At 44.4% G+C, this 17,558-nt stretch overlaps 1 protein-coding gene across 3 annotated transcripts in view; it reads left to right on the top strand.

Annotated features, from left to right (window-relative positions):
• The window catches only part of MBD2 (methyl-CpG binding domain protein 2), a 280,522-nt gene that overhangs the window by 202,708 nt on the left and 60,256 nt on the right, over positions 1–17,558 (top strand). For 2 of the 3 annotated variants that reach the window (XM_086960397.1, XM_086960400.1), the window contains one exon: positions 17,060–17,167. The exons of the other annotated variant lie outside the window; for it this stretch is intronic. In XM_086960397.1, coding sequence (XP_086816523.1) covers positions 17,060–17,167 — 108 coding nt within the window. The remainder of the gene's footprint in view (positions 1–17,059; positions 17,168–17,558) is intronic. 3 annotated transcript variants of the gene reach the window in all.

Here is a 17,558-nt window from a genome sequence, read left to right as displayed (position 1 = left end):
CAAAAAGGAATGCACCAACGCTTACATGGAACTTAAACGTGTTACTGACCCAGCCAATTAAAGAACCATTTGAACCACTCCACAGGGCCACCATAAAATTCATCGTGCTTCAAACAGCGTTTCTAATTGCTGTGACATCACACTGCATAGCAAGCAAACTGCAAGCACAGACCATACTGGAGCCATACATGCAAATACTCAAGGATAGGGTAGTCATGAGAACCAACCCACTCTTCATACCAAAGGTCATATCCCATCTCCACATCAGACAATTCAAATTCCGAGGTTTTTCCAAGAGCCAATGACTTGGGCTGAAGGGCACTACATAAACTGGATGCCTGTAGGGTGCTAATGTATTATATGGCGGGAACCAAGCCAATCGCGAAGGGGAATGAACTCTTTGTATCATTTGCAGACAATAATAAAGGAAAACCGGTCACCAAGAACACCTTCGCAAGGAGGATAACTCTAACAATTCAAATGTGTCGGAAAAGAGCTGGCATACAGCTAGCGATGAAACCAAGAACACATTCGGCAAGAAAGCGGGAGCTGCAATAGCATTCCTGGCAAATGTTACTCTAAACAACATATTATGGCAGCTACATGGTTGTCCGTACACACATCCACAAAACGCTATAGCATAGACATATAGGTGATCAGAGAAGCACAAGTGGGTCAGCGAGTATTGAAGCATTTGTTTACAAGTTCAACCTCCTCTCCAACCCAGCAACCACTTCGAAGAACCCCCTATGAAATCAATGCACAGCATGCGAATCCAGAAAATATTCACACTGTAACACAAAATGGTTACTTACCTGTAGTAGTAGTTTTGCAGCTTAAAGAATTTTCTGGATTCACATTTAACCCTCCCATTTTCCCAGGAAGTGAGGCAAAATAAAGTAAATGACTGACATAAAAAAGGTAACGTCAGGAAGAAGCCACAAGAATGAATAAACAATCAGCAAGGAAAAAAGAATCTGAAGATGACAACCACATGTGAAAAAGTAGTCTAGCGGGGCTGGACTAAATACCAAATGGTGAGGACCATCTATGCCCTCCTTCCCCTCCAAAAAAAGAGACAAAAGACTACTGTACAAAAGAGGAGTTACGACCACAACCACAAGGTGGCAGAATAATGCACAGCATGTGAATCCAGCAAAATCTTCAAGATTAATTACTACTCCTACATGTAAATAACTGTTAGAACTGGGGGTCTCTAGTTGGCAGAGGTAGGTACCACTGTCCAAATAGGGACCCTTGCTTCTAGTCAGGGTAAGAAGGAAACCCTCTGAGATAACCCCTGCTCACCCTCTAGGTAGCTTGGCACGAGCAGTCAAAGTAAAGTATTTGTACCAACACTCACAGTAACACAGTGAACACAGTGAAAACACCACAAACTGACTCCACATCAGTTTAGAAAAATAAAGGTATTTAATCTAAACTACACAAGACCAAAACAACAAAAATCCAACATACACAGTTCAAGAATATGGTTGCAAAAGAGTTCTTTAGGGTTGCGATAAAATAATCCACAGTTGAGTGAAAAGTTCAGTTGCGACACGTTTAGCCAACAGTACCTTTAGTTGCGCCAAAGTTCCAAAAGCAAAGCTGGTGCGGTGGAAAACAAGCGATGCGTTGCTCCTGAGACCTTGGGGAGGCGATGTGACAACCCTGCTGCAGCAGCGGGCGTGTTACGACAAATCCGGTCTATATGGGGAGGAAGGCCACTTGTATGGATTCCGGTGCATAGGTTCCGTAGGAAGTTTGTTCTCGCAAGGCACGATGCGACGATCTCGTAGGGGCTGCGACGATCTCCGGGGCGACGATACGCGATCCAGCGGCGATCTCTCCCTCGCAGCTCCTCGATGCGATGGCTCTTAGACGATGTTCGCAGCTACGTGATGCGGTCTACAAGCAAGCGGTGCAGCGATCTCACCCAGCGACGACCGGCTCTGCGACGACACTCGCAGCAATGATGGTCTTCCCGCACCGGTCTGGTGCATCCCGCAAACGAATGATGCGATGGCTCTAGCAGCGGCAACAGGCGCTGCGACGATCTCAGCCTTCTTAGCAGCTGGAAATTTCCTCGCACTGTCGGGGATGCGCTCCGCAGCGAGCAATGCAATAACTTTTTATAGCAAAGTCTTTAAAGCGCGATTTCCAGATTCCCAACACAGGTACAACTTCCAGAGGCACCCCAGATGGGCCATGCACTCCAGGAAGGACAGAACTCTCTCAGTAGAGCTCAGAGGAAGCTGGGGGTGAAGTCCTTTTGTTCCTGGGACTGCAAAACTGGGAGCCAGCTCTTCTCAGGCCCTTGGAGATTCCTTCAAGCAATGGGACACAGCACAAAGCAAAGTACTTCCCCTCTCCTTGGCAGCAAAGCAACAGCAGGGCAATCCAGCATAGCAACAGCAGTTTCAGCTTTCTCCTTGGCAGAGGTTCCTTCTTGATTCCAGGAAGATCTAATTTTCTGTAGTCAGGGGTCTTTGTTCCCTTTGTGCAGGAGGGCTCTGAGCCCGGTCTGAACCAGTTCTGGGTGATCCTTGAGCACTATCTTTTCCTGGCTTCTCCTTTCCTTTCAGAGTAAGGGGCAGGGTCGTCAGCCGCCCAGCAGGAGGTGGAGCCAGCATTGTGGATGGCAGGCACAGCCCTATTCAGGCCCAGGTGCTATCTCCTCCCACCACTCAAGTTGCAAATGCAGTCATTCAGCCTAGGGCTGACTCAGCCAGCCTCCTGGGGAATCCCCAGCCCCTGTCACTCTCAAACCAGACAGTCAATAGACAAACAGGCCAAGACACACAGAAGGGTCAGACAAGAGAACAGCAACTTTCTAAAAGTGCTGTTCTCAAACACAGGATTTAAAAACAACCTTTCCTAAAAGGTGTGTTATTAAATTCTGAGTTCAGGGATACTAGACTTTTATGTCCTATCTTGTTCCTATGGGAAGATATGCTGGTAGCCACTGTAGCCAGCATCCCCCATGATACCCTATGGAGCAAGATAGCATTGCAGCAGTGAAAAACGAAAATGCCTGTAATTCACGACCAGAGCATGTCACCTGCACAAGTACATGCTCTACCTTTCGCATACACTGCACCCTGCCCAAGGGTGTACCTTGGGCCTTCATAGGGGTGACCAATGTGCACAAAAAGGGAAGGGTTAGGCCTGGTCAGTGGGGACACTGACCAGGAGGACATGGCAGTTCACAGACTGCACACAGGCCCTGCGGTGGCAGGCCTGAGACACCATTTTGGGGCTACTCCTGTGGGTGGCATAATCCGTGCTGCAGGCACACTAGTAGCATTTGTCATCACCAGCCCTGGCACACCCAGTGCACTTTACTAGGGACTTCTTGCGTATATCCAATCATAAAAACAATTTACACAGGGAGCACTTACACTCTGACACTGATCAGCAGTGGCAGAGTGTCCAAAGCATCTAAACCAGCAAAAATGAAATCCAGCACAGAGTCAAAAATACAGGAGGTACAGGCCAAAAAGACAGGGGAAACCACGCCAAAGATGCCAGGTCTAACAATAACCATTTTGTTATAACATTTTAGTCAGTGCCCCAAGAAGACCTGTCTCCCTAATGAAAGAGACTGTCAAAGATTAACAAAATTAGTGAAGTAGCTGACAATGCTCCAATGATTCTTGCCCCTTTCCCATGAGATGTGTGGTAGTCGTATGCATCTTATTATATATGCTTCTATGGGAAATTAGGCTATATGCCCCCTCTTTGAGTGAAGCACCACAAGACACACACTGTTGAAGTGGAAAAGTCCTTTGCATGGTGATGGATGTGAACCCCTGACCTGATAGACAGACATGCATTGATATCTGCACCCTTGGTAACAATGTGTGGTCATGAACAAACCAGGATCCTGCTTGTGTGCTATGGCATCAGCCTATCTCATGGATTGCTGTCTGCTTAGACCGGGAGTGGTACCCAAAAGTGTTACCCTCAGGAGATGTAAGTCTATTGCCTGCACCTCTAGTTAAGTAGCATGAGTGTGGTGATGGCAGCATACAGTGTATTTATTGATCAATAGAGTGAACGGTCCGAAGGGCCTGAATCACCATAATGGTGCCCCCTGGCCCTCTAAATATAATTGTTCCGCTGCGGAGTACTTACCTCAACCCTTGGCAAGCATTGGGTTCTCTGCAGCGCTAGAGGTAGATGTACCTGAGAGATAGTACAGTGCAGGAGAAACAGTATGAGCGATTTCATGTGCGTGCGAGGATGTACGTGTGCTTGAGGGCTGGTGCCAGTGTCAGGAGGGCTAGTGTGAGCAGTTGCGTGTGCCTGCAGGAAAGTACATCACATAGGGGATATCACCTGATGTGTAGACACTGGGCTCCATTTTGGGAAAGCCCGGCCTTGCTGGAGGAGCAGAGTGAGGTGTAGGTTTGCTCCTGGCAGATTTTTGCATTTCTGCTTTTATCATAACTGGGTTGGACACACATGGACCTAAGGAAGAGCCAAGCTCTTCGGTGCGCTTCAATGGGAACTCTGATTCTGAAAAGAGGTCACTGGTCGAAAGGGCCTGGGTACATCTGAGGTAGGAAATTGGGCTGATAAAAGAATCATAAAGAGTAGGGATGTGCCCTTTGGTAACCTTTTGAAGCACAAATCACTTAGGCTGAGATCCAGGTGTGAACCTCTAGTCACTCCCATGGCCTGTGTTTAAGGCCATCAAGATTAGAAGATTACTGTCCTGCTAAGATAGTTTGCTCTGGAAGGTGGAAGCACAGCAAAGGAGTGGGCACTTCGAAGTGAGCAACCCCCAGAACACAAATGCAGAGACATAACCGCAAGTGTGTCTGGAAATGGATTATAGAAAGGGGAGTTTGAGATTACAAGCAATCAAACTTAAGCTGTGCATCAGTGTGGAGAAGCTCCGCACATGCTCTGCCTGTTGTGACCAGGACGAAGGTCTGCCAGTCTGTCCTACTGGATGAGGGGACATCACCTAGGAGGATCAAGAACACCCACCTGGATCCTCTAGCATCAGCTTCTACCTGACCCAAGGCCATTGGACCCTGTGATGTGAAGGAGATCGTTTTGAGGGATTGAGGTGCAGTGCTGTGGGGAGCCTACTGCTTGGATCCTGAGAGCCAAGTGTGAGCTTCTGCTCTCTTGGTACCACCACACTGATAAGGCTGTTGGACAATGTGCCAAAGTCCTCTGCACCCTTACAGGTGGAGGCCGCAGCGAAGAAATAGGGTTACCTCCCTTGGTACTGTGCTATGAGAGCCTGAGTGAGGCCGTTGCCCAATACAGCACCGTGACCTTCAGGTGCAGGCCACAGTGAAAAGATGGCTGTCACCGCACAGTGTATGCGCTGCAGCGACCATAACTGTGTGTCCGGAGGAAGTAGCGTGCAGCAGAGAAAACACCACAGCCTGAGGGTAAGAGCAAGGACTTAAACTCCCCCATCTGGGTGCATCAGAGGTTTTCCCCCTGAACCTATACTATCCGTTTCGGAGAAGTGCCAAGGACAGCGACTCCTACAAGAGCAGATTCCCACTGTCTGGGCACCATCGGAACTCAGAACTTCCACTCAGTGAGAGCGGGCAAGACTGTCAAGACAGGCCACCGGGCCCTGTAGCAACTTTACCTGAATTAACCCGTCTCCAACCTGGGGAGTTTGGGACCTTGCCCAAAGAACACCATAACTTCTGAGACTCTTAACCTATTAGCGAAACCTAGCTTGGATGTCGCAACACATGAATTGGAAATAAACATCACACCTACATAGGGAAGTGGAATGGGAAACTGACTTGGTAACGCTAGTGGTCTTGCCTCAACAACTCTGTGTGTATTGTTTGCAGTGTGTTGTGTTTTACTTTGTTAGTATTTACTTCTTTATACAGAAAACAAGTATCCCCTATTATTGTTGCTGGATGTATTTTGAGTTGAGTCTGTACTCGTCTTGCACCTACTTCCTCCCTGAGAAGCCTTAGACTGCTTGACCACCAGTACCACTGAGAGACTAGTTCTGGAGGGGTACTTGGCCCAGTTGCTCAGAGCCCATAGTAGGCCGGGTCCTGGGACATCAGAAGTAAAAGATCACCACTCCCACAGTTGGAGCCCAGTAGGCCCCTGCTTACCCTGTCACCCTCTGGATAAGGTTGTAACGCTCCCTTCAGGGAGCCACCTTCATGTCACCTTCTTCCAGCCTCAGCACAAGTCGTTTACAGGCTATATAAACTTTAGTGTGCATATCGTGACTTGTAGAGGGAAAAGGGAGAAAGGGTACAAATGTAACTTGAAAATTTCGTTCCAAGACCCACAAAAGATTCTCTGAAGGCTAAAGGATAATGGATCATAACCCGTTTCAGATATACAGGATGGAATTTGATAATTCCAGCTCTGTGAAACTAACCATACTAAAAGCAAGTGCAAATGACCAGGCAACAAAAGCCACTCTTAGATTGTCATATCAATAGAAATTGTAAAAAAAAAAGGCATCAGTAAAATAGAACCCAATCTTAATTCAGATGATAGCAAAGCTATTTATACAGTAAGTCTTAGACTAAAGTTCTCACACTACAACATAAAAACCTGGATAAATGAATTAAACATTGAAATAAAAGAGAAAGGTGCAAACATTTACAGTCTAATCCAGAATGTCAGCATGAGTGTCTGGCGCTCTACAAATGACTTTTCAGATGATGATCGTTCTCTGGCCATTTGTGAATGCCAACAGGTAAATTATGAGAGAAAAGGAAAAACAGATGGACTAGAGATGCTAGGTTGTTAAAGTTTACAGAACGCCTGGCAATACAGCAAAAGTCATAATAGAGATGAAAAGAAAGGACAAACTACCAAATTCACAATTGAGTTTTAATGCTGTTGCTGTCAGAAGAGCAGGAACTACGAAGAAATAGGCCCATGGCTGATGAGGAGGCGGGGTCCAAAGGGATGGATTTATGCAGGTGTATTACACTGACAAAGTTGTACAACAATGCGTTAATTTTGAGACGCTTCCATTTTTGTGGCTGGTATGCACAATAATAATAAATAAGTAAAAAGGCTGGTTTGGGGGAATTTCATTGACTGTATTGTAGAGTTTTATGATCTTATGACCCGTTGTGGACCTAAACTACTTCCAGTGCTTGTCGGGGGGAGCGGGAGGGGGTCATGTTCATGATGCTGCAAGCTTAAGCGCCGACAGCCAGAAATCTCTCCATGATGCGTTGCTTAACTCCTATTCCCTCATAAAGCAGAAAATTGAAACACTCGACTTGATTCTTGCATTCTTTCCTGGATTGTGTATTCTTACCTGTAACTTGGGCCAGAGATGACTCTGGTCCCAATCTGGGAGATACTGTCCCGCTAGGCCACACTGTCTCCAGACCCGAGTGCCAGGGCTGCAGGGGAGGTGGGCTGGCCAATACAACATATGATGGACTCTGTTGCACCTTAGACTCTGGTGTCATGAATACAGAGGATTGTACGGCGGTTACCTTCTTCAGGCTCAAAATCTCTGCTTAATACAACCCTTCTCTTCTCCAGGTGTACCACCCTTCGGATTCGCGGCCAATTGTTTTTAGAGGCCTGGTGTCAGACCTAGGAACCTTATCTGGTGCACAACCACGTTACCATCTTAAGGGAATTACATTTTCATCTTAAGGATCCCTTATGTAAAGACTCATACGTCCATCCCAAAAACAGAGCTAAAGACTCCTCCAAAATCTCCAATCAATTGGCTGAGTATGTCACCCAGATGGAAAAGCCACTCTTCCTTCTGACAGGGGACCTAAATCAAGATCTACTTGGCTCATCAGCAGGAGAAGAGGCACTGGCTCTAAACAGAATTTATACTATACCAACGCAAAGTGCCCCACTAAACAGGAGAAAACATCAAAACAACTGTTTTCTCTACAACCTAGAACATCAAAACCTTCGGGCACTAAACGGAAGATTTTTGACACTTTCGTCCAGTAGAAACCTTCTATTTGACCACAGAAAGCTCCATTCTGGACTATACTTTTGCTAGTCTTGCGTTATTCCCATACATCTTGGGGTTTAGAATGGGGGATAAGGGTGAAGCGATCATCGCCCCCCAGGAATGCCATATAATATCAAAGACGCCAACCGCAATCAGGCCAGATATAACGCTTGGGTCGACTTACTCCATGAACCAAAAAGGATCAAATGCACGCCAGTTAATTCGACCATTTTGGCTGAAGCTGCGCTTCAACTATACAACATCCAAAAATCAATTGCTGTCGGGCACTACATGGGAATACTGCTAAAAGAACTGGCAATCAAGGTTGCCCCAAAAGTTCATCCTCACAAAGAGAGCAGCAAAAACAACCTAAAGAAAGAACGGAGAGCACAACTAAAGACACTAAAAAAATCGGTAAACCTGACATTACGGAAGCTGAGATTAGCCCCTAACAACAACTACCTACGAGCAGAGCTGAAACACCAAAGGGCTGTGCACAATCGAACAAAATGGAATATTAAAAAAGACATTTAAAACTAGGTTTGGGCAAAATTACTATACAACACCAAAACTAACAACAGCGCCAGCTTCTGGCAATCAGTGAATAGGATCATGCACCCACAGCACAAAGAATTAGGATCTCACATCACGGAAGAGACTTGTATCAATTACCTCTCCAGTCACTTCAATGACCATTCAGAGCACACAGGAGCACAAAAAAGGATCAACAAGAACACAGAGTCAGATTGTGAAACGTACATGTCTGCGATATAATGTAAAAAAAAAAAATGTAATGTAGTTTCTTATATAGCGCACGTATCACCACAAAGGGTATCTCGGCGCTTGCTTTGGGAACCCGTCCTGGTTTTTCCCTGTGGGATAGCCCAGCTGGGCACCCCCAAGGTGAAAGCCAGGCATCCCGCCGCGGGGGCCGTAGTATAGATTGAGCAAGCTATTGCCCAGAGTTGCAGAGCGTGAATCTCTGATTCAAGTAGGCACCGAAGCGAGAATTATCAGGTCCGTGGACATTTGGGCTCCAAACCCTGCCGCAATATTGGGTCAGGTCGATCAAGGCTCATTCACCAACAGCCAAGACACCTCTAGAACTCAGCAGATAGCCTCAATCAAAAAACAGATAACCAAAGGCAGGAAAGAAGGTGCTCCAGGAACAAACGGTATCCCACCAGCCCTTTTTAAAGCAAAAAACAGAGTTGGGCGGACATCATGCAAACGCTATTCACGGAAGTTAGGCTTCTAAACAGAATCCTGGAGGGGGTCGACGATTGTCCCTATTTACAAAAAAGGAGACCAGATAGACCCAAACAACTATCGCTTAGTAGCCCTCCTTGACAACGAGACGAAATACTTCGCGGGCACCATCTTAGAGGAGACCGCACTTTGGGCTGAGTCAAATCTGATCATACCACTGAACAAGACCGGCTTTCAGAAAAAGACTGGTGCAGCAACTAATATCCTCGCCATTTCATTAATTATTGATGCAGCAAAAACCAAAAAACTCCCGCTGCATTTGTGCTACATCGACTTCAGTGCTGCATTCAACAACATCGAGAGAGGCAGACTATGGGGGAAACTGGCACAATGGGGCATATCACAGCTGACTCTAAATATGTTGAAGCTTCTTCACACTGACACCTGGGTGCAGGTGAAACTAGGAAGCTGCACCGATCTGTCCTCAAACGTTCGTACCACCAAAGGACTTAAACAAGGGTGCGTGCTTGCTCCAATATTGTTCAATCTCTTTATGGCGGATTTACCAAGACTACTCAATACCTGCAATTCCCACTCTCCGAGGATGGGAGGAAAAACTCTGAGTAACCTTCTGTACGCTGATGACGTTGTACTACTCAGCCACACCTATATTGGTCTCCAGCAGTTCTGATGGAAATGCACAATTATGCAACGGAAAACACCTTAAAAATAAACCTGAGCAAGACTCGTACGTGTGTCAATCAACATCAACAAAATACAACATTGGACCTGGTCTCTTGGCAGTTTAAAAATTGAACCAGCTTGTGAGTATAAATACTTGGGAGTTATTTTTGATAGAGAAGGCTCATTTGTGCAGCAGAAGCAGGAAACCAGAATGAGAGGAGCACTGATTGCCGTGACGTTGAAAATGTAGCTACCCAAATGATGGGACCGACCCTGACCCCCTATCTGAAAGTCATTCAGGCGAAGCTACTCCCCTCGATTACTTATGGCAGCGAGGCCTTGCGGGGAAGAGACTCCAAAAACCTGGACATTATACAGGTTAAAGCTTGCAGAAAAATGTTTTCGCTCCCGCTCCACACTTCGCCTTCTCAAATAAGACTGGAGTTCGGCCTGCAAAAACAAGATCTAGCCAGGCACGGAGCATACATCATTTGCTGCCACAACCTCAGAACCGCCACTTCAGACACATTAAACTCTTTGCTATGGCAGGACATACAAGGCAGGGACGCATCTCAGGCAAGAACTTACTTGCATGCAGAGCTGGGAGAAACTAAACTCTCTGCGCTTTGGGACATGCAACTTGGACATAACCCTTTTAAAAAAGTAGTTTGGAAAAATGTCAAATTACTTTCCTTACTAGAGGACAAGGCTGTTATCTCCAAAAGATCTCATGCATGGATGACCCTCAACTCGTACAAATCTTTGACACCACAAACATACTTTAGTCAGGGTTACCCAAAAGCCACAAAAATAAGGTTCTTGAAATACAGATTAGGGATTCTGGCAAGCACAGAGAATCTCCTACCATGGCTCAGGAAAGAGGGCAATTAGGTCTGCCCGATCTACAACTCAAAGAAGGGTGACATTCTCCATGTCACCTGTCTTTGTGAAGAACTACAACAAGCACGACAACTGCTCCTCAAGGATCAGTTTAAGCAAAAAGGGATCAGCACCAGAAGGCAAAGGGTGCACGCCTGCCTGAATCCTTCAAACACTAAATTGAACTGCAGATATGTCAAATTTCTCGCGATGGTCGAGCAAAGAATTCCAAGACCACCAAAACCGGGTACCACCAACACAGATACAGGCTAACACGCAGACGGACAGAAGGAAGCAAGGGAACCCACTGTTCCATCTTTGTAAAAAGGCGCATGGCCAGCCAAACTGTACCTTTTAATCGTATGTTTATTTTTTAACGGTTTTAAAGTATGATATTTTATGATCCTTTTGTATCAAGCTTTGCACTGGTTTTAATTAACTATGCATAATAAACTTTACCTTATCTTACCCTTGTGTAAAGACACTACCTCCCTCCTTGAATTAATATTCGTCCTTGGTTTATCCCAGGGGGGTTTGTTATCCTACCCATACTGCGGGTCACACTCTTGATGGTGTTTTTAGCAACTATGAGGATCTCAATATCGATTGTTTTTACCCCCTTAGCTGGGCAGAACATCAGGCTATCACAGTCCTTCTTCCATGCTCTATATTGGTGGCGAGCCTGGCTTCATCTCAACCCATCACTTTCAGAAATATGAGCACCATTACACCTGACAGCATAGAACAGGCACCCAACTACTTCAAAGCTAGACATGTCTACTCGTCTGGCTATTCCGCAGAAGGCTTCCAAGCCTGGGTCACCACTGCTCTGGATAGCATAGCTCCTCTTGAGGTCAAATTGTCACTAGAAGTAAACCATCCATGCCCTAGTTCTCTGACTAACTTAACTGCCGTAGACGGGAATGCCACAGACTAGAGCGGACATGGAAATCCACTCCAATCCTTGGGGGCAACAGAGAAGCATAAGACCTTCATACTGTTTTACAAATGTGCCATCAAATTGAAGACTGCTGGAATGCCAGAAACCGGTCCTTGGAAGCTTGTTTCCGGTCCAGGGAAGGCATGGCTTGGCAGTTCGGGCTGGACTGTTCCCACGAGGCACAGGGTCAGACTGATTTGCATATAGCCATGTCTGAACTGGGGTGGCAGAGTGGGCTAAAGAACGGTGATGGATCAAACCCAGATCTTTTGACTGGGTGTGAGTGTTTGATTGGTTCAGATGCTCCGTCCATCTCCACCCCCTTTTGTATCAAATTGACCAAAGCGTCTTGTTTTACAGAGAAATTTTGGGCTGCCAACAACTCCTGCAAACTACTTTTTGAAGTAGTAAAAGAATTGTCCAGCCCTCCATTCCAAGGCATGCTGCATCCATCCAAATCTTCTGTGACTGAGTTGCACTATATTTCCGGGACTAATTCTGAATATTTATTCGAATTTTAATTTACCTATGAATAGTGATTCCCTTCCTGAAATGGCCACCTTGTGCCCTCAGACTAATCGGCTCACTGAATTTCCCCCTTATCACCTTGCAGCAAACCAAAGACTTATTGTGAAGTGTTAAATTTAGATCTCCATCTGATGCTAATTTACCTAAAACTCTTTAACTGGTCCAGGATACAATCGCTGCGTTTTTTGCTATGTATTTAGTCATGCTGCAATCAGGAATCCCCCCCACCCTCTGGAAGAAAGTCATTGTTACTCCTCTTCTTAAAAAACCCAATGCGGATCCTTAAGATCTGAAACATTTCTGGTCCATTTCCCTGCTACCAGTGCCTGGCCAAGATACTTGAAAAGTTTAACTAGGAATTCGTTACATATATTGAGACTCTCCATATTCTTGACCCCTCGCAAAACGGTTTTAGGCATGACCACAGTACAGATTCTGCTCTGCTCTTATTGTGGCTGCAGACAGCATCTGCTGCCAGGTTGATCAGGGTGGGGTGGCCATTCTGTTTATGCATGATGTCGGCAGCATTCTACACATTCCACATTCTTGACGTGCTGGATGATCCAGCGTCTGCAACACGTCTATATCTGTGTGTCCACACTAAAGCTCCTCCACTCCTTCCTTACCAAAAAGTACAAATTGTCAACTGCAGGGGTTTCAAGGCGGAACCCTTAGCCTTCCTTTTTAGGTGCCCAAGCCTGTTCCTGTAGCGTGACATTTTTTTTATGTGAATGTTACGCTGCTGGCTGTATTGGTGCGCTCTTTGAGTTCTAGGTGCAGTAGGTAAGCAGATGACATATCATTGTCGGTCTCTATCAACCTGACAACTATTGCAGAGAAGTCCACTCATTGTATGTCCAGCATTAGTAGGTGGATGAAAGATAATTCCCTAAAAATAAATGCTGACAAAATAAAGGTATTGGTGTTTGGCACTCAAGAGTCCATTTGATCCAGCGTTTGGTGGCTAGGGGTTTGAGGACCTTATTCAATAATACCTTGAGCTAAGGTACTCAGGTCAGCCGCAGTACTAGCACCTGTTTCCTCATCAGGACCTTGAGAACGATCTTCCCCTATAGTCCTGTGGAACTGCGCCAATCAATCATCATAGCACTTATCCCCTTGCAATTGGGCTATTACAATTCACTGTACCTCAGCATTCATGGTGCCTGCCTTAACAAACTTTGCCATTCAGAACGTGGCTGTGCGACTTATCCTTAACATCCCTAAGTGCCTCTTGGTCAGAGATCGGATTTATTCCCTTCAGTGGCTTACAATCAGAACAAGCATTTGCAGCACAATAGGCCTCGCATTTACGCGAGTTTGAGCTATTGGCTTTCTAAATGACCATGCCTTTTAATTTGGTTTTGGTTTTTAAAACATAAATAAAAGGCATTATCATTTACAATGCCTAAATTCGCTTAAATGCGAGACCTATTGCATTGCAAATGCTTGGTTTCTCAGTTAGTGCTTTAGTTTCACATAGTACAGCTTGAAAACGACGAGCTGGGTTTACCTCTTTTTTTGTTTCTGGGAACTATTGGGTTAAATGAATTTACTTTAGGCAATGCAGAGCATAAAACAGGCGCTCTGCGCCAGAAGTCCTTCGTAATACAGCACATGAAGTGCAGGCGAACAACAGTCGTAATTACAGGCAGTGTAGGCATTTTCACCAGTCTGAAGATTCCATAGAAGTTGGTAGTGAAATGCACGATTTTAGATATACGTATGTCAGGCCCTGGTTCTCCCTTGTAATAATCCGAAGCTGCTCAAACATACATTTACATTTTACAACAAATACATACACAGGGCTATTTATCAAGATATTATACCAGCGCACGAAGTCACTGCCCACTTTTTAATGCAAGGTGTGCATCACAAAGCGGCATTGCTCCTCATGCACATCTGGTACGGCCACTATTTTAGCCCTCCTCTGTATCAATGTTTAGTGACTGCAAGCATATCGGTATCAAAACTCCAACACAAGCACCGACTCAAATTCCTTCTGCTTTAAACTCGCCCCTTTTGAAAGATGATGTGTTTAGTAATCTAACGGGAACATCTCACAGTTTTAAGCATTTCTGTGGTGGTTCAGTAAGGGACGGTCGCTTCACAATCTTCTACCTCTGGGCTCTGAACTTCCTGGTCTGCAGAGGAACTACTGTCAACATGGGGTTGCACCAGCTGAGGCCTCGCGCCGATCACTTCCCCGCCGGAGACTCTATCTCCCAGTTGTTGGCGACGACTTTGAACTACGTAAGCCGTGGGCTTAATAAGTCTTCGCCTCAATTCCACGTATTCCTCCAAACACGAGCAAAATGGAAGTCGAGCAAAACTATCAGGTGACAGGTGGCAAAATTCCTAGGCGCCATGTGTGGAAATCAAAAAATTCTATAATCAGAAAGTCGCTTTGTGGAGCTCTATGGTCTTGTTAGACATGTACGCTAGCAGCAATGGCGCCCAATAAGCTGCTAGAAGGTTTTCTATGTTAGGGTTTCGAAAGCAGAACTGCAGATATTGCAAATTGACCAAATTCCTTGTTCAAAATAAATCAAAACTTCCTGAGACGAAGCAGAGTTTATTAATCACACCACAGTCGCGAGCAAAATTGTTTAGTATGTTTATTATGGCACGAATATTTCAGACTCCCATGGTTCCTACATGGGGATATTAACAAAAGTAACACCTTCATTTGGCTGCTTTATTTAACTGCGGAAAGCGTTCATGGAAATGGGGAACATATGCCCAATGGATTGCCATTATTGATTAGACATTGAAATGTCATAACTTCAACATAAAACAAGTCAGACATTCACTGTCCGGTTTTTGCGCTGTCCAGGCTTGTTTTGCTTTTCTACCCAAAAACAAGCCCAATCCTCCATAAAACAAAGCCCACACCCAAAAAACACCCTACTAAAAAGAAGCCCAAATGCCGTTCGAAAGCGAAAATTGCTTAAAAGCCTAGAAAGTATACCCACAAAAAGGGGGGCATGGCGTAAAAAGTACCCCCAATAAAACTGTGAAATTAGGAGGAGGTGGTAGGGAGGAAAACTATGTTTAAATGTAATGAGCTATGGTGCCAAAACTACACACGGGCAAACAGAAACAGAGCAGGAAACAGAGAAATAAAGTAGTCCCCTAGAGAACAGAAAAAGAACTGTAGTGTGATGAGACAGTACTTGGTCCCTGCTGCATGGGAGTAACAGAATAGAGAAAGGAGGGACAAAGAGGCAGGACTGACTACTGGCAAGCAAGGGTTTCTTAGGGACACTGAAACAAACAAATCAAAAGCTGGGGGATGGCTTTAACCCAACATAAGAAATTACAATAGGTCTTGAATGCTCGACCTGAAAAGGATTATCTTCAAGGCTCTGTTTAGTTTTTCTTGCCCTGCATCAGAAAGGTTTCAGCCAACTTAATTCTCTCTTCCACTGGTACACCCCTTGTAGGCTTCTCAGATCCTCCTTCCGTAAGAAGGTGTTGGTTCCCAGATTCCGGAAGGCCAGTTTGGGAGGCCGCTCCATCTCGGTGGCTGCTGCCAAACTGTGGAATACTCTTTCTTCCTACATCTTGGAGGCTGACTCACTTGCTGTATTCTAAAAAAACTAAAAAAAAAAAAATCTGAAAACATTGCTTATCTCCTCCCAACTGCTTCAGGGTACCTTCCAACAGCACTTTGACATTTCCAGGAATAGTGCACTCTTAAATTTCTTTTCAATCCATTTTAAAAAGTATAGTTTGTAGAGATCACCCTATCATTAGTCCTAGTACAGATTAAGTCATTGCTGTGTTTGTGGGACAAGGAGCTTTGTCATTATAAACTTGTCGACCAGAACTGTCATGTTGTCTCTGTTCTTAAGTCCGTTTTTTTCATATGAAGCTTGAAATAAGTTGTCTGCTACTACCAGCATGGTCTACTTGTCATAAATTAACCAAAAAGATTTTTTTTTATGCCGGTGAGGTTTTGCAAAGTTCTGAATTTCACTGTTGGCAAAGTTTGCTAACTTTCCAGTTTAAGTTAACCATAGTTTGAACAGTGTTTTCTACGAATCGGGCGATAATTTTCACCGCATTGGTAGACCATATTTACTCTAGTCTAACCAAGATCATATGGAAAAGGTATGCATATTTACTCTACAGGTTTACCTTTAGCAGAAATTTTCTATACACAATGGCAAATGACTGCAGAATGTTCTGTGGAGGTTTACATTTTGCAAAATCGATTGTATCAAGATTAATGTTTTATGCAAATGTGGGAAAACTGTAGAACTTTGCAGTTGCATGAAAGGGTTAAGTTAAACAAATATTGCAAAGAAAGACGTTGCACACTGCTAGTTATCAATGGATATATATATTGTCAACATTATGTGAGCAAATGGTTTATATGATCCATTTGAAAGAAAAAGAGCCTTCTACTGAGTTTGTATCATAGCAGTGGATAGCCTGTTGGGGACCCATAGCTTCCATTGATAAAACCTTTTTCCGAGCTACTTTTAGAACCCTATAGTTGACAAATAGTAACTGGTTTTGAGGGCAATAGCATGACTTCTAGTTGAAAGATGTTTCATGTTGTGTATTTTATTTTTTGCAAAGTTTTTGTCTTTCTAATATTGTTTTTTTTAATGACTAGATTAGACTGAATTTATCCTAGGAGTGATATTGGTAGATAAATGACACTGCAATCGTTCCTGGTGGGCAATGTGTGCAGTAAATCACTTCATAAGTGAAGCAAATAAGGGGGTTCCTATTTTTCATATACAGTTGTGGTAATTTTTTATTTCCCAAAGGGTGACATTTACTGCTATTGCCCAAAATAAAACCATTAACTATTTGTTTTTTATTAAACTCTTCTATTTTGTCAGCCGTGACACCAACAGCAATGTGCCAAGCCCATTCGGATCTTTGCCAAAACCGATTCTTAAATCTCAACAACCTAAACTTGGTTGCAAAAAAGGATACGTGAATCTGAGGTATTAAGTTTAAAATCATTTTGACAAACCACATTTTCATTCATGCAGTTGCAGCAGGCGAGATTGATAGTTGTCTATCGAAGGGTGTATAGTTTGCTTAGGGTTTACCCTGACGCTGACAGTTTGTTAAAATTATTTTCCATGATTTGTCCTATTCCTATTATAGTCAATTTGGCTGTGTTTCTGATTCCTTATTTAAAGCTTATTACTGGATATTTAAGTAAATTGTGCAAAAGTGAAGAAAGTTTTTACTTTTTGCACGTCAAATGCCGTCTGCTGCAATTAAATGAAAGACCATGTCAGAAGGTTTTTTTTTTTCTTCATTTGCCTGATTTCCTCACTTTTGGGAAGTTTCTATTGTATGCAAAAAAAGTAAGTCAATTTGAGTTCT

The sequence above is a fragment of the Lissotriton vulgaris genome, chromosome 3_1, assembly GCF_964263255.1.
Source record: "Lissotriton vulgaris chromosome 3_1, aLisVul1.2, whole genome shotgun sequence".
Taxonomy (NCBI): Eukaryota; Metazoa; Chordata; class Amphibia; order Caudata; family Salamandridae; genus Lissotriton; species Lissotriton vulgaris.
Note: the sequence above shows the minus strand (reverse complement) of the source record. Positions and strands in the feature narration are given on the sequence as shown.